Raw genomic sequence first — 24,836 nt, 5'->3', positions numbered from 1 at the left:
CAGTCCTGGGGGCCTGGCGGTGGGTCTCGGGACCTGAGTTGGTGGCATCGTAAGGATGAGAAAAGAGACAAGGGAGATGCTTCCTGCTGGAGTTAGGACCCCATCAAAGCCTGGGAGCCTCCAAGGGTGACCCTTGGGTGATGCTATGGTCCCAGAGCTCTCGACAACTCCCCTGCCCTTAAGGTCACCTGCTGCCCAGCCCTCTGCTCCTCATAGCTAGGCTCTCCCGACCTTCCTCCTTTGCATCCCACCTCCACATACTCGCAAAGTCTCTGCTCCTGGTTGGCCCTGCACCCCCCACCATGGGCCACCTCCCCAGGAGCCTCAGTGTCCCCCTCAGTAAGGCAGAGGACCTCTCCTGCTTCAAGACCTCGGGCTCCAGCCCCACTCCAGACCGCCTGTGGGACAGCAGGGGCACCTGCCCCTGGGACCATCCAGGCGGACGAGGCCAGCATGCCTCACGCCCCAAGTCTCTCACCACGGCCGACAGTGAATAAAGTGACTTTAATAAAACAGAAACAGCTTTACAGGGTGTCTTCGGAAGACAAAGTCAAGAGCCTGGAGCCTCTGGGCTGGGGTGGGGGGGGGCAGCTAGTATTTGAGAAGCCAGCGAGGCTTGTGCTCGCTCAGGGACGTGAAGTAAGACCACCACCATGGCTTGCTCCCGCCCACGGAGGGCTGCCTCCGCCCCCCGAGGGGCTCCTGGCCAAGCTCCTCAGGCTCCCCATACCGGCTGGCACCTCCTGGTGGGTCTCGGAGCCCAGACCCACGTCTCCGTGGCCCGAGGAGGAGCTGCTTGGGTCCGGTGCCCAGAGGCTGGAGAATAAAGTCCACGCGGCCGGCCCTCTTCATCCGGGCAGGGATGGTGACCTTCTTGATGACCTTGGAGTAGCCGGGCGCCTGAGCTATGACGATGTGGGACCCCGGAGGCAGAAGTCTCCAGTAGTCACCATCTGGGGCTGCGAACACACAGAACAGAAGCAATTCTCAGACCGAGGTTCCCATTCGGGCTTGGGGTGCTGAGACGTGGGGGTCCAAGGTGCATCAGCCTGGAGGGCAAGTGGACCCCAGATTTGCACTTGCCTCTGTCTTGGCCGGGAGCACCCTTACCACCCGCTTCCTCAGCCAAACTCCTATTCATCCCTCAAAGCCCATGAAGGCAGAGTGGAGCGGCCTCTTGGGGCACCGAGACGAGGGACAGATTGCGGGAGGGAGCCAGCCACCACAGCTCAGGCCCCAGGAAAGGGGCTCACCTGTGGTGATGTCATGGCGGATGCCCTTGACCACAATCCGGGCGTTTTTGACCGGCTTGCCGAATTTGTCCATCACCACACCTTTGATGCCACGGTGCACCTGAAAAAGAGGAGAGGGAGGGCGTGGGTATGGTGTGTGCTCTCCAGAGGACTGGGCGGCCCAGCCCAGCCAGCTCCTGTCCATCTGTGCTCAGAGCCCCGCTCTGGGTTCACGCCTGACCCTGCAGTTCTGCTCGAGGGTCCACTGACCAGCTCTCCTGGGCCAGGGGTGCTGAGCAGAGAAACCTGGAGCTCATCTCAGGTCCCCTTTCACATGCAAAGCGGGTTGGTGCGGACACTCCTTCCTGAGTGCGGGCACCACGAGGACACAGGCCTTCGTGTCGGTCCCAGCCAAGGCACCAACCGCTGTTTGGTCTTGGACAAGTTACCCTGCATCTCAGCACTGTCTCCCCCCATCTGTAAAATGAGCCTCTGGTGTTGCTGGGGAATGTGCATCAACACCCGTGAAGGCCCGCGGCAGAGCCGGGATGCGGGATCTGCCCACCATCCGTACAGACCGGTCCCCATGCCACACGCTCGAGTGGATGCCTTCTGGTGAGGAAGCTGCACCCCATGGATGTCCCCCTTAGAGCTGCCTGGGCCTGTTCACACTCCTCCTAAAAATGTCGACAATAAACAAGCCAACTCACCCTTGCTCTATGGGACTGCAAACAACTTAGGGCCCATAGGTCATGTCAAATGAGGCCAAGGGGACTGGGTGGGAGGGCAGAGAGACTCTTCCCTTCTCTCCCAGGAGGATGCCCCCCCACACCTGCAGGGCCACTCCAGGCCTCCAACCCCCACCCCCATCCTGTCCCTCCTTTGTTCAGAACCAGCCAATTCCTCTCCCCCACGTTCCTCTTCTTCCAGGAAGCTCTCCTTGACGACCGGTCACATCAGGGCTTTTCTCCGGGGTCCCCAGTGCTGGGCTTCCACACTCCCAGCCCTGATCTCACCATAATGTTACGATCTGTCCTCCTTCCCCAAGCCTAGAGCACAGACCAGACACATAGTAGGGTGTCAGTTCACGTCAGCTTGAGCAGGCTAAGCGAGTCACCTTCGGGCTGAGGAGTCACCTTCTGGCCGACCCAGGCACCAGGAGCCCTCCGGCAGGGACAGAGATGTGGTGTGCATGCCCCTCCTCTCCCCTCCCACCCCGGGGAGACGCAGACACCCACCCGAGGCCTGGTCAGCATCACTGTGAGGAAGGCCTCCATGGGCCATGACAGCCTCGATCCTTATCAGAAGACCCAGCACGGCCTTCCTGGGGCGTCGTCCTCAGGGGCCGGCCACGCCCGGCTGCAGGACAGGCCTGCCACACTTCCGAGCTCACTATTAAATCTTCATACCCTAAGACCTCACATACAATATCCACAGAGCAATCCCAGTCCCATTTAAGGCTCCTTAAAACTAATTTCCACCAGACAGCCGTAAAATGAAATGAGCAAGGGGTCTGGCCCAGACCCATTACTGAAGGGTGACCTGCCCCACGCCGAGAGAGGTCTCGGGCTCAGCCATAAAACAGAAACTCGAACAACACTAAAAACGTCCAGCTCTTATCTGGGCTTTGCTTTCTGTTCTACAGCGGCAGCCGCGGATCCGGAAGGCTCTGCTTGGTTCTTGCCTAGAGGAAGGTCCCTGATCTTTCTAGAAAGGATTCATTGACATGACTGAGGTTCAGGGCAGGCAGATCCAAGTACAAGCTCTGGACAGTTTCTGGGCAACCCTGGGCAGGCCCTGTGCTATCTGACCCTCTCTCTCCTCCTCTGGTTTTCTTGTGGCCTCTGAGAGCCAGGCTGGGGAGCCCACACGTGACCGAGGAGCCCCAGGCCAGCGCCGTCCTTCCCAGGCACCTGTCCCTCACCCCACAAAATGGGGCAGACTCTTCAAACACCCAGAACTGGTGTCAGGACTGAATGCCATAGGTAGGAGCGCCAAGTGTCCCGTATTATGTATGTACATCCCCTCACCGTCCCCTTTGGGCAACCCTGTGTCTCCCTCGGGGCCTGCTTCTCCTGGGGACATGGTGCCAATGTGTGAGTCACCTGAGTCTTGAGAGTGCTCAGAAGAAAAGTCACTGAGGCGTCTGCAAAACTACACTGGGTTCTGCCCTCCCTCCCCCCACCCCGCTGTGTGCCTGACCCACGGGGTTACTGCCCTCTGACCACCTACACCACTCCCCTCAGCTGTGAGCCAGGCCAGCAGGCAGGACTGGGAGAGCACAGGATGTGGTTGCCCAGCTGCTGGAGGACCCCCTCCGGGATCCACTGATGATTGTTCTAGACACGTTCCCCTTGGCATCTGCTCAGCACCACCACCTACTTCTGGATGAACGTGCCCCCCACCCCACAGACAGCATTTAGCCCTCCCTCCCCCTGCCTCACGCCTCCCCCAGCAGCCAGTGCCTCTGAACCTGAGGGGCAGACATGCTCCAGGCCCTGTCACCCAGAACAGCACCTGAGGCCTCCCCGTCACCCAGCGCACAGTCCACTCCCGTGTCCACGCTCCTCGCTGTGGCCTGGGGACCCTCCCATGCCGTCCCCCTGCCTGAGCTCTCTCATTATCTTGTTCGCCTACTTCTTCACAATGCAGCCCGGGTATCATCTCCTCCAGGAAGCACCTATGATCTCTGAGGCTGGGTCAGGTGCCATCCCTGGGCCGCCTTGGTCCCTGCCTCCTCCCAGTCCAGTGCTATCCCTTTAGGCCGTGAAAGCCTCACTATCCTAGGGCCCCAATGCATGGCCCTGGAGGTCCCAAGTGCCCCCAGGGCTGGCCGACAGGAGGTGGCCAGTGGACAGCCAGAAGGCTAGCGGATAAACAAGTGAGGGGCAGTTGTGCCCGCAGTCTCGCCCCAGGCCAGGCCGCGCTGGCAGGCGGAACAAAGCCGGTGGGTGGGGGTTGGCTCACTGTCTCCATGAAGTTCAGGAGTGGCTCCTTGTTGTGCTGCCAGAGCGTGTAGAGGGCCTCCTCCGGGGGGAACTTTACGCAGCCCAGCTCCACCGTGATCTCGAAGCAGTTGCTGTGCAGGTAGTTGAAGTCGGACATGCCTGCAGCGCAGGGGACGGCCTGAGCGTGAGCCCATGCTCTCGACATCCACGCGCCCACACTCGACACCCACGTGCCCACAATCGACACCCATGCGCCCACCCTTGACACCCATGCGCCCGCGCCCCACACCCACACGCCCACGCTCTGGACAACCACGTGCTTGCGCTCGACACCCACGTGCCCGCCCTCGACACTCACAGGCGCCCGCCCTCGACACTCGCACGCCCACGCTCTCGACATCCACGTGCACGCTCTGGACACCCACACGCCTGCGCTCTCGACACCCACGTGCCCATGGTCGACATCCACGTGCTCGCCACTCCCCACTTCCGGCCGGGTGCGTGGGAGGCTGCTGCCCTTATCCCCACTTTAGGGATGAACAGACTGAGGCCCAGGGCGCTAGAGGCTCTGACCCAGATCTCACGGGGGAAAGGGGCAGGGTTGGAGTTGCACTTTGAATCCAAAGTGCGGTCTGGCACCCAAGTGCTCTCAGGCTTACGCTCCATCCTGTGTGCCCCTCGGTGGGTAAGAAATGAGCCTGCAGAGCCAAGCCCCTGGCCCGCTCCTGGCCTGGGCCCGGGTGACAACAGTGTCCATGTGCCTAGCCGGGCCCAAGAATAGCCCGGGAGGAAGGTCCCCAGCCCCCACTTCTGGGGAGAGCACAGGCTTTGCAAGGCTGGACAACCAGCCAATCCAGCGGCACAGAGAAGCTCTGGACCACCCATCCACCCATTCCTACCTCCTCTGCCCATCTGCTGTTGGAAGAAGCCACCCCTGCCCTTCAGAAGTCTACAGCAGCTGCAACCAACTTAACCTTCATCCAGGCTCCAGTCCACGCGGCCCCCTGTCCTTGGCCTCTGGCCCCCGTCCCCCTGTCCTTGGCCACTGGCCCATGTTTTCCCTGGGTCTGTGCCCCTGTGTCCATAAGTCCGGCTGCTCTCCTAGGCTCAGACCCACCTCTTGGGTCCCTTGCAGACCCTGGACATGGGGTCATGCTCAAGACTCAGAGTCAGGGACCCAGGTCCTGGGCTCTAGGACGGAGAGAAAGTGCCCTGTGCTCCTGGGAAAGGCCCACCCGGGGCCATCTCAGGGCAGCAGGGGCAAGATGGCCAAGCAGGGGTGTGAGCTGGCTTCAGTGCAGGACAGAAGGGGCTGTCCTCTGCCCACAACCCCACCACCTGTGGCATGGATGCCAATAGGCCCTTGTCTTGCCCAAGCCCGGTTTCCTCATCTGCCAAATGTCCCAAATACTGAGTGTCATGCCAGGATAGGGGGAGGGGCAGAGCACAGGAGCAGGTGGGCCTGGCCCAGCAGGGGCTCTCAGGGCACGCACCCCGCTTTGCTCTGTGTGATGTCCACCTGGATACCCGGTTAACGTGAAACTTCAGAAAAACAGTGAATAGAGTTTTAGTGTAAGTATATCCCATGCAGTATTTGGGACATACTTATACAGTACCAAAAATGCTTCATGATTTTTCTGAAATTCAGGTTTCACTGGAGTCCTTCATTCCCTCCGGCACCCCTCCTATACCGCCAAGGGGCGGGAAAAATTGGTCACAAGTAGGGTCACGCAAGGTCAGAGCTCATGATGTCCCCAGCAGAATGGGCATGGGAGCTGGCATAGAGCTCTGCCACACCTGTCATCTAGAACCTCAAGACAGCAGCAGAACTGAAGCCAGACCACGCCCTCACGGGGCTGTGATGCACCTATGCCCCTCCCCCACCTTCCAGAACTCTCAGAATCCAGCTCCCAGAAAGAGCTGTGGAGAGGAGATGCAGGCCTCCCCACTTCCAGCCCCTCCCCAACCTCTATCTCCCCGACACTCTCCCAAACCCCTCCCCTACCCATCCCACCTCAGCCTCTCCCAACCTCCCCCTCCCTTCTCACCGCCTCCCTCCCTCCACTCTCTCCTCCCTCCTCCTGCCCAGTCCCTCCCCACCCCCACCCCAGCCCAGCCCCCACTCTGCCCGCACCTCCAGTGAAGCTGTACCAGTCTGCCCCATTGATGATGCTGCCTCTCTTCAGGAAGTTGCCACCACACCTGTTCTCCGACCTGTCCATCATCATGGGGTGCACATCAGCATAGGCCCTGGCCAGCAACTTGAACATCTGGAAGGGAGACCAAGGGACAGGTTTCTCATGAGGCCAAGGCCAGAAGGTGGAGCGCCCTGCAAGACACCCTCAGCGCTGGGGCCAATGGGCTGAGGAGGGGTCTGCAGCACAGATAGGAAGGGGAAGCGGTGTCCTCACAGATGGCATAGCACGTGCAAAGGCCTGGAGGCACAAGAGCCAGAGCTCAGGGCACCTGTGGTGGGAACCTGGCACATTGTGGAGCCCCTGCCCACCTGGCTGGGGAGGGTGGGCTTTCTCCCAGGAAGGGGGTGCACTGAAGGAAAGCAGGCAGGGCTCCCCGAGGTCTTGCAAAGCTGACCTTCCTGCAGAGGGCAGGCCTTGGGATAGGCAAGAGACTGGGGCAGGCCTCATTTTCACTGACGTCACCACTGACTCCTCTATGATGACCATCACCCCATGTTCCCTGGGGCACAACCTGTGCCTGTGGGAGGCCCCCACCTGTCACCGCACATGTGCAGCGTCCACTGTAGTGGGTGGAGGGGTGCATCTGAGTGCATCCACGGCCCCTGCCCCCAGCGCAGTCCTCCCCCCATGCTGCCTCCACACCAGGCAGGGGCACAGGTCCCCCCATGCCTGTGTCCCAGCACAGGACACGGGGTCTGCTCAGGGTGGCAGCTCCCAAGCTGGGATCATGTGGATAACAGAGCATAGCAGACTATGCCTGCCAGAGCCCTGTGGCCCTGGGAGAAGTCTGTCCTGGCCGGACATGCCTGCAAAAAGGGGAAGGCTGGGCAGGTGGGGTCAGGCCAGAGCAAGGGTCTCTCCAGTGGGGTCCCAGGGACATACAAGCCACAGGCCTTGCTGGGAACAGGCCTGACCTGGTAGGCAGGTGCAGGACAAGGACTCCAGGAGGACAGCCAGCTGTAAATGAGCTAGGGGGCACGGGGGTGGGGGAGCTTTCTCTGCAGATGCTCAAGCCAGAGGCCACGGGGAGGACTGGCCTGGCCAGCTGTGCTGCCTGGGACCCCGCAGACGCTCTCACTCCCTCTAGCTGGTGGTGGGCTGGGCTGGGGAGGGTTTAAGGGGGAGGACAGAGCTTGAACTGAGCTTGGGAGAAAGATTTTGGCAGAAGGGACAGGTAAAGGGGAATAGATGGCCCGAATACCACCAAGAGGTGCTGGCTCTCATCCACAAGGCACCACGAGAGTTTGGGGGAGGAGACTTGGGACACCCTGGCCAGCCCCTCCTCCCACGCCCCTGCCCCGCAGGCCCCCTCATGGGACCCTGGTTTCCACAGAGACCACTGCTGGCTGTGAGCCTGAGCGTGATCGATCCGTGATTGATGGTTGGTGGGGAGGACTCTGGGTTTTCTGACTCTGGTGGGACTCGTTGAGGCGAACTCCCTCACCCCCGGGACATCTTCACGCATATGCCTCCGGATTCAGACACTGGGCCTGGCACCAAGGGCTCATGCTGCTGAGGGGACATGGGCCTTGTCCCACTGTCAGCCCTGCCCTCTGACAGCATAGGGGTCAGGAGCAGGCCCACAGGGGACACCACCCAGCCTGGAGCACGTGCTGGGCTCTGAGCATGGACCATGCTAGCTGCAGGGGCGTGTGGTGGGGAGGGAGGGAAGGGATGAAGCAGTGCAAGGAGGAAGGGGCACAGGAGCAAGCAGCCCGGGGGACCCAGGAGTTGCCTTCCCCGCTGTCCTGGAGGCAGGGCCCTCTGCCTGCTGTCCCTGTTCTGCTTCCTGGTCCCTGCTGGGTGCCTGTGGGAAATCACCTTCTCCTCCAGGGCAGCCCTCCTGAAGGCCAGGGCTGGGCTGGGGCTTCACCCTGCACACCTGCGTGCGCACACAGAGACACACCCTCTCCCGTCCCTGGCCACCTGGCAACCCTCCATCCCGGTCCAGCCTGCTTCGGGCTCTGCCTCCCGACCTGGATGAGGACCCTCCGTGCGAGGGCCGGTCCTGCTTGACGCAGACCAGCAGCACAGGGTGCCGGGAGCAGGGGGAGGCTGAGCTGACTTGCGTGGCTGAAGGAGGGGAATAGGTACTTGTCCCCACAGCCCCCCACTCCCCGCCCTGCCCCGAAGCAGAGGGCAGGCCTGGCTCCCCATCAGCCCTGGGACACAGGGAGGCCTGCTGGGTGACTGAGCAGAGAGAGAGGACCTTTCCAAGCCAAGATGGAAAGTGATCAACTCCCACCTCCCAGAAGACCAGCCTGCACGAGCTCCAGGATCAGGCCTGGGGAGGAGCCTGGTCAGGGCGGGGTACTGAGTGGGGGGGAACTGCAGGCAGCCAGTCCCTAAGGGAAAAATGGGGTGGAGAAGGAACTGGCCATGATCACATCCCCTGCCCTGCTGGTCTGACCAGTGAGGGAAACTGAGGCCTGAACAGGGGAAGGACCTCTTCAGACCCAAGGGAACTCCAGGGTCAGAATTTCTTCTCTGATCCTGTGGCAGCCGGGTTCCCATGGAGCTGGCCTGGCCCTGGGGACCCTCAGCAAACCTGCAAGGCCCTGGAGAAGCCCTGAGGCGGCCAGCGTCAGGCGGACACCATGCATGCTGCAGCACTGCCCTCTGCCGGCCTCGCCTGGAACCCCACCCTCTCCCTGCGCCGGCAGGGAGGGCACTGGGCTAAGGTTCTCACCCCAGGGGCTCCCAGCTGGGGGCACAGATGGAAGGTGGGGCGTGGACCGAGGAAGGACGAGCTGCTCCCAGATGCCTGGAAGGCTTCCTGGAGGAAGAACCTTTAGAGCTGGGCCTGGAAGGCTCCTACTGCTTCTGTGACTGTGTGGGTCTCACTGAGCTCAGAAAAGGGACAAGGCCAGGCCAGCGCCTAGGCTGCCTGGGCCCCGCTCCCCCTATAGCCTCCCCTGCACACACAGCAGGCCCGCCCCCTCTCACCTTCTCATCGGGCGTGGGAGAAAACATCTTTTCTTCCTGGGGGTGCTTGGAGAAGTCAAAGGGGTAGGACACCACAAGGTCGCCCCCGTGGAGGCTGGCTGAGAGCACAAACGGGGTGGTCCGTGTCCACTTCATTATCGCTTTGGTCTCGGGCGCCACCTGCCCAGCACGGGTAAGGCCATGGTCAGGACCTGACACACCCCTGCTGGTTGCCTCCAGCCATCTCTGGGCCCACCCTCCCTGCCACAAGGCCCTGGCTCGGCCCCCACCTGGCCCTCAAGAATCCCTTCAGATGCCACCGGCCTCTCCCACTGGCCCACACCCCTGCCTGAGACTCACTTCCCCACCACCCCGCGCCGTCACTTCCTCTAGGCACTCCCTCTAGGGGAGCTGTCTCTGAGTACCCACCAGGCCCAGGGTGTTTTCCATACGTCTTCTCTGAACCCCAACACCCCATGTCCCAGGCAGGAAGCAGAGACTCAGAGGCTCAGACTCCCCTGCCCTGGGGAGACCGGGCCCGCAGTCCCGGAATAACGAAAGACCCCTTGAATGCAGGATGGTGCGCAGGGGATGGGCTCGGGGACGGCTCCTACCTTACCCCACCAGTAGTGCTGCGGGATGGGGATGTGGTCACTGCGCACGCTGCGGGACTCAGCCAGCCGGTAGTACTCGGACGTCAGGTCAGGGAAGTTGCGGTTCAGATCCAAGTTCTGCGCGTTCTGCCTCCCGCTTGTCCACCCATTGTAGCCGGCTCCCTGGAAGCACAGGCCACCCCCACCTGGGGGTCAGCACACCCCACCTCAACCGTTTCTGTAGGGAGGCCACAGGGCCGGGCTGGGTCGGAGGCCAGGGCTGCCTTGTGTCATGAACGTGGGAGCACGTCCAGCCAAGCTGTCCTTTACCTCCTCTGCCATCCATCCGGCTCCTCCCATCCAGCCTCCTGACTGAGCCTCCAGCCTCAGGGCCTTGCCCTGGCCGTTCCCCGGCCTGAATCCCCCCAGTAGTTACGTATACTGCTTGCTCCCCACCCCTGCTGGGGCTCTGCTCCAAGTCACATGGGCGAGCTTCCGGGCCTCCAGATACTGTGAGATCTCCCCTGCCCCGCCTTTCCATCAGATCTCTCTCTAGAGCACATCCTCTCATTCCCACACCTCAGAGTTATGGGTGTCTGCCCCTGAGCCTGAGTAGGATCGTGCCGATGCTGATGCCTGCTGAATGCCTGTCACCCAGAATGGCGGGTGCACACAGACCTCTGATCACTGCTAGTGAAGGAGCAGATGGGAGGCTGTCTAAGGCAGTAGCCCATGGGATCTGACATAGAGGGCACTCACCTCAGCAGCTGCCACCTCGTACCCGTCGGGGTTCATGGAGGGCAGCAGGTGAATGCGCGTGGTGTTGAGCAGGCGCTGGATGCGGGCACTGCCCAACAGGTACTCGGTGCACAGGTACTGGGCCAGGTAGATGAGCATCTCCCGCCCCGCCACCTCATTTCCATGGATGTTGCCGATGAGCTTCACCTCGGGCTCCACTTGGGGGAGATATGGGGACCTGAGCGGTCGTCTCAAACCCTAGGGTCCCCGGAGACATGAGGGCCCAAAAAAGCTGGATGCTTTGGGACCTAGTCATTCTTGTTTTGACCCCAACATCTCGGTGACTCATGAGGTCTCATCAAAGTCACGACTTACTAAGCTCATTCCTTAAGTTTAGCCACAATTATTAGCAAAACACATCAAGGGTATTAATAACAATGTAGGTTATCATTGCTCGGTGTGAATTTTATTCATGGCCACTTTCTATATTTGTGTAGTAAATTAAGGTGTACAATGGTGCTTAGATGGGAAGACAGGCCTCAAATGGAAGGAAGGAAGGAAGGAATCTAGGAAGGAAGGATAGATGGGAGGATGGATTAATAGGTGAAAGGATGGAAGATGGATAGAGGGTTGGATAGGTGGGTAGGTAGATGAGTGGTTACATATTTCAATAGAAGAGTGGAAGGATGGATGGATGGAAGGATGGATGGATGGATGGATGGATGGATGGATGGATGTTTGGATATTTGAACAGAAGGATGGATGGGTGAGAGATGGAAGGATGGATAGTGGGATAGAAAGATAGGTGGAAGGATGGGTAGAAAGATGGAAGGATGGATGGATGGGTAGATGGATATTTGGGTATTTGGATAGAAGGATGGATGGGTGAAAAATGGAAAGATGGATGGAAGGATAGAAGGATGAATGAAAAGGTGGATAGAAAAATGAAAGGATGGATGGAGGAATAGAAGGACAGATAGATGGATAGGTAGATGGATGTTTGGATATTTGGATAGAAGGATGGACAGAAAGATGGAAGGATGATTGGATGGATGGATATTTAGATATTTGAATAGAAGGATGAATGGAGGAATAGAAAGATGGATGGATGGATGGATGGATGGATGGATGGATGGAGGGATGGATGGATGGAGGGATGGATGGATGGATGGATAGATGTTTGGATATCTGGATAGAAGGATGGATGGGTGAAAAGTTGGAAGGACAGATGGAGGGATAGAAGGATGGATGGATGGAAGGACAGATAGAAAGATGGATGGGTGATGGATGGATAGGTAGATGGATGTTTGGTTATCTAGATGGAAGGATGGCTCAATGGATGGATGGGTGAGTGGAATGTGGATAGAAAATAAGAGTAGACCAGGGGTCTGGCAGCCTTGCTACTGTGTGACCTCAGGTAAGTCAACTCTCTTCTCTGAGTCTCACATGGCTCATCTGGAAAATGGCATCTCTGTCCCTGGCTGTGCGCAGCCCAAGGACCTGTAGCCATGGGAGCAAACACTCGTGTCCCTCCTGCCTTCTGAGGGTACAAATGACCCTGAGGCTTCCCACAATGGTCATTTCCTTTGACCTTCTCACAGGGGACATCCCTCACCACAGTCCAAAGCTGCACACCAGTCTGAAATGGGAGGAATCCTATCTTCATCCCAGAGCGTCCCACGAGCTGGAGGGGCAGGAGGCAGGGTGGGACAAGGAGGCTGGGGTGGGGCCAGGTGATCTCTGTCATGAGCTTTGGGCTCATGACATCCATGCTGCCCAGACTACGAGGATGAAAATCAGGCTGAGTGTAGCGAACCCAGCAAAGGTACCAGAACCACTTAAACTCAGATGGCATATTTTTTCCAATTAAAAAACCAAGGGTCCAAAGGGAACTACTACTGGATTTACCCCTGTGCCTCCTACGGTCATGGGGATAGACCAGCTGAGGACAGGGCCAAAGAAGGGCTCTTGGCAGAGGCCAGAACTGGGCCCCTGTGCTCTGATGCCCTCAGTGCCAAGGAAGGGTTCACAGTGGTCTTCAGCTCACTACCTGGGACACAGACCTCCCAGCCAGGGGCTGAGACTTTGCTAGAATCGCTTGGATTCTCGAGCCAGCCCCCTGAGCCCCAGCCCCTGCTCTGAGATCCAGCTTCCTGGTGAGCTCTGTTCAGCACCCCCACAATGGAGGACAGTGAATGGGGGGGCTGCAGTGGGGTCTGACCTCCCACTTTGTTGGCACCAAACCGATAAGATCAAGCATTTTCCACGTCGCTCTGCCCCATCTCAAAACAAGACCACTGAGCCTGATGAGTTGAAATGGACTTGGTTTTTGAAAAGGATGACATGCTTCCTTCAGATCATTCTGGGAGATTACGTTCACCAAGCCGCTCCAAGGAACCAATGTGGAGTGGCCAGGACCAAGCGTGCACATACTTGCCTGGGTCCGAGCGTGCCAGGGAGAGGTTGTGAAAAGGACAGAATGCACAAAGCACAGTTACATTTCCCCAGAGACAGACAAGGGTCCACATGCCCAGGGCCACCAGGAACCCGCTTGCTTCTCTTCCCCCGACTTGTGGGGGAGACACTCCCCCGGATGGAGCCCCCAGCTCCCATCTCCCCGTTGTGGGATGTGGCCATGTGCCCCAGAGCAGCAAGCAGAGCACAGACCCTTCCTGCTCCCTGTCCCCCACCCCTGCCGTGCGCTGGACCTGGGCTTGCGCGCCCCAGAGCCCTTTCCTGGGAGCTGGCCCGAACACAGACATCTCCCCTGGGCCTTCGCCAGCGGTAGTGGCTTACTCAGCTCGTGCTGGCCGGGCCGGGCCGAGAACTCGATGACCAGCAGCTCCTTGCCGTTGAAGCTCCGGCCAATGCTGTAGGTCTTGGCGATGTGGGCGCAGCGGGCCGCCGTCCGCCGCAGCACGCGCACCATCTGTGCGTAGGAGTGGTGTATGAAGTGGATAAAGGTCGGCGGGAGGCCCGAGGGCAGTGCCTCCTCCGTGTCCAGGCCTTCTGGGGAAGAACGGGGGTGTTGGGGGCGAGCCGCCAGCTGCCCTCAGTCTCCCTCACTGCCCAGCGTGGCTGTCCCTCCCCCGCCCGGCTCCCCAACAACCCCTGGGACCCTGGCCAACCCCCCCCCCGCGCCCTCACACCCCCTCCCCTGCCACACTCGGAAGCTTGGGGGTCAACCTGTTTCTGTCTTCCGTTAAAATCCCCTTTATGCTGCCTATTATCTATAGCTGTAAGGACCCCTGAAGCTGCCACGGTGAGGAGTACAAACAGTGGCTGCGGAAAGCGTATGAAATACGAGTCAGGAGACAACAAAGGCGAAGACACAGCCACAGAAGCCACGACCCCGGGGAGACCACCCCCTGACTCCAGAGGCTTTGTTTTCCACAGACATCTAGCTCTAAACCTGGTGCTGGTGGAGGTTCCTACGCTGCTTCTTGGTGGAGGCGGCCTCATTGCCTTGTCAGTCCAGCACCCTCGGCTCAGAAGGGCTCCCTAGAGTCCACCAACCATGACTATGATGACAGCAAGGGTCATCACTGATTACTAACCCAGCAGTGAGGGTGCCGGTGCAGGGCAGGGTGGGGAGGGGAGGGAGGCAAGGAGAGTGGAGGAAGTCAGGGCAAGGGAGGAGAGGGAAAGTGGAGGGAGGGGGAGCAGGAGGGAGGGGAGAGAGTGGGAGGTGGAGAAGGAGAAGGGAAGGGGAGGGGAAGGGGAGGGAGAGGAGGGAAGAGTGGAGGGAGATGGAGGCAGGGGCAGAGGGGAGAGAGTGGGAGGTGGGGAAGGAGAAGGGAGATGAGGGAAAGGGGTGGGAGGGGAGAGGAGGGAGGGAAGCTTTACCCTGTACTCTAACAGGTCTCCTTCGGAGGAGCCCTGGTCTTCCCAACCTGGCCCCATCCCTCTGACTAAGGCCCAGGTGTCCACCCCTCTCCCTGTCTCTGGACTGAAGATGTGGCTCCTACAGGCTGGTTAAGGGTTAATCCTTTGCCCCAAGCCTCTCACTGGCCCTGTGGTTTTCTTTCTGCTCAAAAGGGTTTCAAGGGAGGAAGAAAGCAGACAGAACCAGCAATTTGGTGGCAGAATTGCCCAAAATAATCTCTCTCAGGCCACCTCTATGGGCTTTCCCAGGGCAGTCAGGCTCAGCCCCATGGGGATGTCTGGTTCCCTTCCTCTGCACCCCTGCCCTCTCCCAGTGCAACCACAGCCAAGTCTCAGCCTCTGCACATGCACACAGCTCCTATCAGCCACCGGCAGAACACGGCCCATGGGCCCCCTTCATTTGCGCACACGCCTGTGGGCGGCGGAGTTTCTTGGCCCAGAGCCTGCTCCGGGGTCACTCCTGCGCCCCCCACACAGCCAGTGAACCGGGGGGCCAGCGCAGATGGTCCCAGATGTACATCCCCGTCCTCCCCTGCCATCATCAGCATCCCAGCACCCAGCATGGAGCCAAGCACACAGCAGGCGCTCAATGAATGCACAGACCGACCAGCGGTCTGACTCCACCAGGTGAACACTGATGCCCCTGCTGCCATTCCCAGTGCATTCCCAGGGCCTCCACTTTGTCCTCTGTGAAGTTGGGGTAAGAACCCACATTCGGGGGTGGCACCCAGCGCTAGAGCTTGTGAACCCGACCATTAGCGTGGTGATGTGAGAGCGGGCCACGCTGGGGGCCATGAAGTCCTGCCCTGTCCAGGGCGGCCCACACCAGCCACGCCTGACCCCTTCCACTCCAGCTTCCATTCTTTCAAGTCAAATAAAACCAAAAGTGAGATCCTGGGCAGCCCGGGACCCATTCCAAGCACCCAGCAGCCATGAGTGACCGGTGGCTACTGGCTGGGATGGGCTCAGGAGAGAGTATTTCCACGGCCATGGAAAGTTCTCCCAGCCAGGCCTGCTCGGGGTTGCACTGTGTCCCTGGAGGGCTGGGCTCAGGACACCTGTCCTTCCCACCTGCCCTGGAATACCCTGCCCCCCAGAACCTCCTTGCATGCCTGCTGAGATGAGTGGCTCACCACTGCCTAGGACCGCCCATTCCCCCTCCCGAGACACCCAAGTCTGGCTCTCAGGGCCTCTCCCATAACTTCCTTGAGCCCACTCTGGGGAGGCCGACTCCCTGCCAGTACCTTCTGTGCCACCTCTCTGGCCGGCCCCAGGCAATCCTGGCAGGCCTCCTGGGGGAAGCACCCTCCCCCCCAGACCTCGGGGGCCCACATACCTCGCAGCTTCTCCAGGGGGTCGTAGCAGCCCTCCTCCACGCTTGCAAAGTAGCGGCCGCAGTCCAGGAAGTAGGGCCAGGCCATGTCGATGGCGTCGAAGGCGGGCTGGCAGGCCTCCCGCAGGCCCTCACACACGTGCCGGCAGGGCCTGCGCACCTGGCCACCCTCGCAGCGGGGGGCCAGCACGGCACAGCCCAGCAGCCGCAGGTCTGGGTTGCACTGGCCCTCTAGGAGGTGGTGCAGGACACTCAGCAGGATGTACTCAGAGCTGGCCTCCACTGCCTCCCGGGACCGGTGCTCCAGCAGCGTGGGGAAGGCCGTCTGGTTGTAGGCCACGTCGCTGCAGGTCCTGAGCGGCATGTCCACGCACGTGGCTGGGGGCAGTGGGGTCATCGCGTCACTCCCTGCCTCCGGGGCCCACACGGGCATCCGTCAGGCATGGGCATCGAGGGCCCGCCCTGCCCCAGCAGAGTCCCATGGGGCTGGAGCCCACAGGGACAGGGCTACCCCCAGGGCTCCTGGGGAAGAAGCCACAGCCCGAGGGGGACCCAGCAAGGCTCCCGAGATGAAGCAGGCTCCGCTGTTGCCTAGTGGGTGAGCCAGGGCCAGCTGCTCTAGGTCTCAGCGGCCACAGCTGCAAGATGGGTACGGGAAAGCCAGCCTCGCTGTCGCCGCATTAGGGACGTGGAAGAAGCCAGCAGACTCTCGGTTGGACAGAAACAGGTGCAGACCCTCCCAAACTCACAGTCCTGAGGCAAACCAGTCCCCAAAGGTGCAGCTGGCTTGGACTGCCTTTTGTCTCCGGGAAAGTGGCAGATCGAGGAGTGGTTAGCTGGGCTCAGGGTGTTGAGAACAGGGCTGGTTCGCAGGATGCCCAAGGCTCAGCCCGGCCTGATCCAGCTCTGCATCTCACAGGTGGGTGTCTGGGGTATGGGGATTTCACTGTCCCTGGGCATTTTCAGCTGTGATTGTAACTCCTCTCTCTCCAACCCCGTGTGGCCGAGGGCGCTTGCCGGCCCCACTGCCCTGCCCAGCACGGAGCTGAGGGCACAGTCATCCCCGCGCTGCCCCTTCCCGTGCCCTCAGGGGCACCTCCCACACATGGTAGCTCACGGCACACGTGACAAGATGCTGCCACTTCTCCAAGTTTAAAGGGATGGGGTGATTTCTCTGCTCAAAACATTTTATATGTGTCGTTGACTTTTACATTGAGAGAATATTCCCTGCCTTTCAAAGAAGTCTGGTCCCTCCACTTAGAACCCACCGGATGCCCAAATCTAGCAGGAGGGGACTTGAGGAAATGCATCTGCTTCTGAGCTCGTCAGAGCTGTCAGAGCCCACCTGATCGTCAAGCCCACCCCCTGAGGTCAGCTTTCCCTTCCTTCTATTACAGAGCAGAGGGCCAGGGGCCAGAGAGGGAAAGGGGCTTGCCTGGCAGGGGTCCGCACAGACCCAAGACCCAGGGAGCTCCCAGGAAAAAGAGCGGACATGCCATGAACCTATGGCCACATCATGCCCCAACCAGCCACGGGGCGAGGGGAGCAGGGAAGCTTGGAAGGAGCATTTCTGGGGGATCTGGGGGCAGAGCCAGGGTGGGAAGCCCAGGCTGCAGAGAGAGTCCCTCCTCTTTTGTCTCCCTTCCAGCTGATTAAGAAGGGGTTTGGATTTGAGTACTGGGCCTTGTTACTAATCAGCCCCTTGGGACCTGGGGGTTCGGGTCTCTAAAGGACTCAACAGTGTGGAGGGCTACCAAAACAAACAAGAGAGAAGTCCGTGCATCGTACCACTGTCGGCAGCCCATGGCCCGTGACAGTCACCTGGGAAGAGAAAGGACAGTGCGGTTAGGGGTGCGGACCCCGGTCATCCTGTCGTCCCGAGAAGGCACACTACCCTGGGCGGGCCCCCGGCAGGGCTGCACTCCAACCCTCCGGGTTTGATGGAGCCCTGCTCCCCGCTCCGCAGCGGGGGAGCCTGGTTCCCAGGAGGTGCAGTGACTTGCCTAAGGAAAGACACCCAGAGCGCGGTGTGGGTGGCACCCCCACCCCGGCCGTGTTTGTCAATCACTGTGGAGTAAACACCCCCGTGGGGGCCCTTCCAAGCTTCTAGCAGTTGAACAACTAGTTCTGGCAAAATTCCCGAATATTTAACCAGCCTTTCCTGGAGCCTGTACCACACCTGGCTCTACCCTCACCAGTAACTCTGACCCCATGTTATTCAAAACCCCCAAGAGTTGATGGACACCAGCTCCCCACCCCCTTCCAGAACACTCTGCAAGAGTTGTGTTCCATGGTCTTCTGAACTGGGGAGAGGAGGACCAGCACGGACAGTGTTCCTTGCAACCATGGGCTCCCACGGCCCGCCTTGAGGCCCACGCAGGTGGGCCCAACAGTGAGAACGATGGGAAGGCAAGTAACACCAGGCTAACTCAGCGCCACCCGCCAAGTGCCCTCTTAGAAGGTCCGGAGGGCTCTTAGAGCTCCAAGAGTGGGGAGCAGATCAGGACGGATGGAAATCAGCATGAGAGGGCCTCGGCCTGGCAGGCGTCCAGGGAGGACAGGGCAGGGTGAATGGCAGAAGGAGTGGGAAACAGGGGGAAGGGGTGCAGAGGGGAGCCCAGAAGAAGGCAGAAACAGAGGGAAAAGCCTGTGTTCTAATCCTGACCCCTCACACAAAACCCAGCCCTGATCCGTGAGTCTGGGAAGGGTGGGAGCCCCGTCTGGCGACGTGCCATGAAATCTGGGTGCTGTGAGAACTTTCCTGAGAGAACAAACATGAGCCCCGAAGCGGAAGCAGCTGGAGGGTGGGCTCAGGTCCTGTGGGCCCGGCCAGGCAGCTTCCCCTCTGCAGGACCCTCTGCACATGGTGTGCCCTCCACAGACGAGGAAACCACAGCCCCTGATCCTGCAGCAGACCAGCTCCCAGCGTCCTCCTGGGATGGGGACAAGGCACCCCCTCACCGCCTGGATTCCACTCTCTAAACTGGCAACTGAGAGAGATCTAGGCAATTGCTTGGCTGGGTGCCAAGGCTCAGCGGGACCAGCCTGCTGCCTGGGGACCCGCTCTGCCTCCCCTTCTGAACAACACGGCAAGGGCCTCTGTTTCCTCGTTGCATGCGGGCTTTACTCTATGCATGTGGAAACAACATGAAGGTCCTACCGGACGACCCACGGTCAGTGCCCAGCCCAGCTCCGTTACTGTTACTGTTTTCTAACACCCCTGAGACCACAAGTCTAGGGTTTCAGGCTGTCCTATGTGGCTAAAAGCGATAGACAAGATGGTAATTTTCCTAAAATAATTTTCCTGAATAATTTTCCTAAGTTCTACAGACTCTAATGCCAACAATGGGCTGTTGTGTGCCCACCCGCGCCCACCTTGGACCCCTGGTGACGCGTGTTGAGATGAGCCCAGTGGCAGAGGGCGAGCTCAAGGGACCCCAAGCAGCAAAAGCCACCTGCTCCCCTAAGCGTGCAGGGGAGGGCGTTCCTGGGCACGCCGCCCGACACTCCGAAGTCTCTAAGGTCTAATGTGATCACTGACCCGTGTCCACCATCCTCTGCAGCATGAGAAGGGCGTCGGGCTGAACCAATACGTGAGGGGAAAAAGGGAATCCCAGGAAAGCAACCCAGGACCCTGCTTGGAACAGCATGCTCGTCTCTGCAGCTAAAGGCACCGAGTTAATGACAGGACAATGGGTCAAAGCATCATATCCACGCAGGGTCCTGTGCACGGGTGTCTGTATCCGACGCTGACTGCTCAACCCCAGGGATAGATGTTGTGACTCAGAGGGTCTGCTCTGGAGCCCGAAACCTCCCAGACAGACGGCTGGGCTGGGGACCTCCAGCTCCTCTGCCCACACCTGCATCCGTGTGCCTGGAGTGTAACAGAGCCCCCAAGCTGGTAGATAGACAGTGACCGTCCCGTACACTAGAGGATGGCAACCTGAAATCAGGGGCTGGCCGGCTGGGCCCTTCCATGGGATCTGAAGGAGGGTCCTCCCTGCCTCTCCCAGCCCCTGGGACCCCAACCCTGGGCTTGTGGTTGCACGCCCATCATCACGTGTCCTTCCTGGTGGGTCTGTGTCCCAATCTATTCCTCTCCTAAGAACACCTGTCAGGGATTTAAGGCCCACTCTCAGCCGGTTGTTGACATCCTCGTGCTCCTACTTTACCTGCAAAGCCCCACTTCCCAGCAAAGTCACAGCCACAGGTATGGGGACTCCATCATCTCTTGGTAGGGGAACACAATTCCATCCTGACAAGAAACCAGCACCAGTGCATGCGCCTTTGGGGAGCCCAGGGCTGGGGTGAGGTCGAGGGGGGCATTGCTGCTATGGCCATAGGGGGCTGCGGGCCCCACTGAGCACTCCCGGCGGCCAGTCCCTGCCGACACCTGCTGGTTGGATGACGTCCTCACCAAACATCAGACTTAGTACTAAAAAAAGAACATAAAATATCTCATTCATACTTTTTATATGGCCCCTGGGCGAGTGGGCACCGAACAAGAGACTGGCTTACGTACAACTGGCTTTTCAGGGGAATTTCCCCTGTGCTTTATTCCCTCTCCAGTGTGACCACTGGAAAATGTAAAAGTACCACGGGGCTGGCATCCTTGGGTTTAGAGACCCCGATCCAAAGGCTGGGGCTCCTTGATAGCCCACACACGCCCGTTCCACCAGGTGACCACAAGGTGTCAGCATGTCTTCAACGAGGGGCCCAGCTGACCTGGGCTGGCCGGCTCCCTCCCGTCCTCCCTCTTCAGCCCAGGTTAGGTTGTTGGTCCCCGGCGAAGGGGACCAACATCTCTTCTAACAGATGAGAAACCTGAATGAGGCCAGAGAGGGTGGCCCATCTGTGCAAGGCTACATAGCAGAGAAGAGAGCCCAGGATTTGAACCCAGACCCGCCTGGGCCCTTGGAGCATGAACCTTGCCTCGGCCCATAGGCTCAAGATGGAGGCCTCAAATCAGGCAAGGGACGAGGGTGGAGGGGAGGGTCCAGGCTTGCCCTGAGGCTCTAGGACAGGTACAAAAGGGACAGGGATAGTGGTCTCAGACACAGCAGCCTGGACACCAACTGTCCAGTCCCCGCCAGCGCCAGCCTGCTGTCAGGAAAAGCCATTTGGCTTCTGTGGACCGCACGTGGTCCTCTGTCCGGAGGGAAGACCGGACTGGAGCAAGGATTTCTCCTGGAAACAGTCCCCAATGCCACCTCGGGGCCTCAGCCCGAGCTCCCCCCACCCTTGCCTCAAGGTGAGGAAGGAGTGGTCTGTGCCAGCCTCCAGGGGAGAGGGCTGCCTTTCTCCCTCAGAAAAGGACAGGTTGGGGGGATTTCCTGGAGGAGGGGACCATGGTCCCTGAAAAGCCTGATTCTAGACATTTCCTGCAGGGGAAGGTCCATCCGTGCATGACCCAGTGAGAGTTCAGTCCACATCCCGCCTGTGCACCTGTGCACACATGGGCACACACGTATGCACATGCACACACACATATGCACATGCACACACTCTGCCTGGGCCTTTCTGCAGCAATAGGGAGGAGGTAAGGGGTGAGGGCAAGAGCTGGAGGGGGTGGCAGTGAAAACCCAGATGGCGAGGGAAGAAAAAGGAAAGACTGGCATCGGTGCATTTGAGAGGGGCGTTTTCTCCTGGCACATGCACTTGGCTGTGCCACCATGTTCTCGGGTATCCCCAAACCCTGGCCTTTGAGAAATGTCCAGACCCCTGTGCCCAAAGGGACCCCCACCTCTGGGGACAGAGATGTCTGCTGCTGATAAGGACCCTGAGCACAGGGGACTAGATGCACTGACAACTCTGAACACGAGGGGAAACTGAAGTCCGCTCCAGGAGGGGCCAGAGCCCAGGACTCCAGGTCCCCTGCCTCTACCCCACACTTTCGGGTGAGATCACACAGACAGGCACACCCCTTAGCCCTTTCCCAGAGCCCTCCAGGCACACCCACTCCCTCCCTGATGACCACGCCCCCTCCCAGAGGACTGAGCCCCTTCCCGGGGGCCCTCGAGCCCATTTCCAGAGATAGTGTTGTCCACATCACTGGCCCAAGGTGGCAGGGAGGGGTTAAGAGTTCGCTGCCGCCCATAGCCTGCCCCATTCCTGGAAGTAACAGGGACCTTGGATGGCCTGTCCCCTGCAAAGTGCTGGCACCTGCTCCCTCGGACCCCACGGCAGGACACCCCACCCGCTGTGTCCTGTACCGAGGAGGACTCCCCTGGACAGCGCACTGAGCCCCTCTGCTGTCCCAGCTGCCTGCTGCGCTCTGCCCTGGGGTTCCAGCCTCCCTGTATCCTGAGAGCCTGATGCCCCTTTCCAGCCCACCAGGACGCCCAAGGTCATGGGCGCGCGGGATGTGTTCAGGCCAGGGGTCGCTGGCCGCAGGAGAAAGTTCCCGGAGCTTGGGGTGGGAAAGTTACCGGCGGTACCCCGGGCGAGCGGGCACCCGGGCCGGGCGGCGGCGGCCAGCGCGGCGAGGAGCAGCAGCAGCAGCAGCAGCAGCGACGGCAGCGGGGGCGGCATGGTGGGCGGCGGGAGTGCGGCAGCGCAGTGATGTGGCACTCAGGCCGCGGGGCGAAGGCCGCTGGGCTCCCGCCCCCCAGGAGCGCAAGCGGAGTCGGGTTACAGCGCGGCCCACACTCTGCGCCGAGGGATGCCGGCGGGAGGGAGCAAGCGGAGCAGCCGGCTTCCGGCCCAGGGCCCGCCCCCAAGGCCGGCGCCCCCACGGGACTCGGTCTCCCTTGGCCCACCTGAGGCCCCAGGGGAGCTGACCTCCAAGACACCTGCGGATCCTGCCGAGAAAACCCTCTTTCCGGACAGGGCAGGTCTGGGGGCCAGGAGCTGACCCAGCTGGCTGTGCCCCGGGCCAAGTAACTCCTCTGTCCCATGAGTGGAGGGAGGCGTGACCAGCACCCCTACCCACAGAGCCAGGCTCTGGGGGTTCCAGAAGAGCCTGTGGGGGATGATTAGGGACAGGAAGGGCAGGAGGCTTCAGGATGTCCTTGGGCAGCTCCTCTCTTCCCAGGGGGGTTCTCTGCACCCCGGGGAGAAAGCCCCTCCTGGTTGTTCCAGCAGAGCCTGGGGCAGGGAGCCTGGCACCAGCGTCCTCAGTGAAATGTGGCCGGCCTCACTTGGCTCATCAGAGGGGGCAACAGACCAACCCAGGTGTGGCATAAAGTCTCATAGGGGTGACCCTCCTCCCTTCTAGATGAGGGGGCAAAGGCAATTGGGGGCCCTGAGATGGTCCAGTGCAGACAGCCCTGCCTGCGTGACCCCACAACCTGGGTGAGTGGGAAGACTCCTTCCCACTATCCCCAGCCCATGCCTGCATCGTCCACAGCCATCCTGGCAGGAAATCGAGGGGCCTGGGAGGAGGGAAGCCCAGTAGAGTGGCCCCAGAGCCCCTAGCTCACTGTCTATCTGCCCAGAGCCTCTCTGTCTTCCCGGGACCAGGACTGCTTTGGGATTCAGCCAATGCCTTTGAAGCACCCGGTCCGTGGAGCTCAGCAGGTGCTGATCTGCCGTCCAGATGTGCACACATCTGCCTGCCAGCCACTTGTCAGAGCGCACAGCTGCAGTGCAGCCCCTGGTGTGCTCGCACCCTGGGCCCTGGGAACACTGCCCATTAGACACCTGGATCCACATCCCAGCAGGGTTCCCTGGACCTGTCCCTTCCCTGCTAGGCCATCGGCCCAGACAGTCGTTAGCATCCGTGTGCCTTTATGGGACTCCTTTACCAACTGTCCTGGGCGGCGGGGAGGCCTGACCCTGTAGCCGGATACCACTCAGCCCCAAGACTTTGGACAGGCCTCTTAACCTGGAGTCCGGGACTTGACGCTGCCTGCTATGGGGTCAACATTGGACAAGAGCTTCAATCCATCTGTGGTCCCAAGAACGAGCAGCTCACTCCTGCTTATCGACTCGAGGTGCCCTTTTCGGCATCGGATGTCCCATGCCACCCTCTGTCCACCCAGACCGCAGCTGGTTCTTCCAGAAGTCTCCGGGCTTGCTGCAGCCCAGGCATGTTCCTTTGACTTTCCCGCCTGGGGTCTCCGCTCCAAGCTGGGAGGGCAAATTCAGAACCTACCCTTCCTGAGTGCCAGCTGGTGGGTGCCCATTCTCAGGGAGGTTTTGCCCTCCTCCCCACGTGCCAGCAGGAGGCATGGAAGTCTCCTTGCTGTCCCGTCCCGAGGGCAGGTCAGGTTCTCACGGACGCTGAGCCTGCAGCCCATATGTGGCCAGATTTGTGTGGGCATCTCCTATTACAGCCCTCGATGTGGGTTTGTTTTTCTGTCTGAGTGGTATATAAAATAATGATACTGTTTCAAACCAGTGGTTTCTGAGATTTGGGAAAGAGAAAGGGTCATGTTAGCTATTGTTATTTTTAAGGACCCAGTGGGTAGAATTCAGTAATCCCCTCTGGGATCTACCTCTCTCCTCCCCAGTTAAGTTGGCAGGAACTGTCTCTCACCCAAGTCCTCTTGTCCCAGGGAGGATGAGGTCACGCTGCCAGCAAGTGGCCTGACAGGGCAAATCCCAGGCAGGTTAACCCTTTCCCAGGGCCAAGGGCTGTGCAAGTCCTCCCCGGCCCCCAATCCCTGCCCTGCCCAGCTGCCCCTGGGACAATTGGCCAAGAGGGGCAGGGCAGCACGTGGCTGGACCCAGGAGAACCAGCAGGTGCAGACACAGCCTGAGCCTGCAAGAGCTCGGTTGCTCGGGCGGGTGGCAGAATGCACAGGGTCAGCTTGCAGTACAAGTCGCTTGGGGAGAAGCCTCGGGGTGTCATGAAGAGAACATGGACTCTGCCATCCCTCATAGGTCAATTCCCCAGGTGGCCAACCCTGAGCCCGTGAGCCTGGAGACCTCCACGGAGAAGATGCTGTTGCCCATCTCGGGGTTCATGATTGGGGGAGTCCCTCTGCAGCTGGGAGATGGTTCCCTTGGCACCCCTCCTTTGGTGCCCACCTGAAGGGTCC

The 24,836-nt window shown here is 60.1% G+C and overlaps 1 protein-coding gene across 3 annotated transcripts; it reads right to left on the bottom strand.

The window, feature by feature from the left end:
* Positions 1-485: 485 nt before the first annotated feature.
* LOC111149229 (carboxypeptidase Z) lies at positions 486-22,383 on the bottom strand. 3 transcript variants are annotated; one of them, XM_022506178.1, is made up of 11 exons: positions 22,281-22,383; positions 17,641-17,673; positions 15,856-16,260; positions 13,431-13,643; positions 10,656-10,852; positions 9,918-10,079; positions 9,325-9,483; positions 6,315-6,450; positions 4,200-4,339; positions 1,254-1,353; positions 486-959 (listed from the first exon to the last, which is right to left on the bottom strand). In XM_022506178.1, the coding sequence occupies exons 1-11, from the start codon at positions 22,381-22,383 to the stop codon at positions 592-594; spliced, it is 2,016 nt and encodes a 671-aa protein (XP_022361886.1). In that variant the 3' UTR covers positions 486-591. The 3 variants fall into 3 exon arrangements, with proteins under 3 accessions (XP_022361886.1, XP_022361887.1, XP_022361888.1); XM_022506179.1 differs by having other exon boundaries at positions 15,856-16,230; XM_022506180.1 differs by lacking the exon at positions 17,641-17,673 and having other exon boundaries at positions 15,856-16,230.
* Between the last annotated feature and the right edge of the window lie 2,453 nt (positions 22,384-24,836).

This window comes from Enhydra lutris, unplaced genomic scaffold (assembly GCF_002288905.1).
Source record: "Enhydra lutris kenyoni isolate GAN:26980312 unplaced genomic scaffold, ASM228890v2 scaffoldscaffold21, whole genome shotgun sequence".
NCBI classification, from domain to species: Eukaryota; Metazoa; Chordata; class Mammalia; order Carnivora; family Mustelidae; genus Enhydra; species Enhydra lutris.
This window is presented reverse-complemented; position numbering and strand designations above follow the sequence as displayed.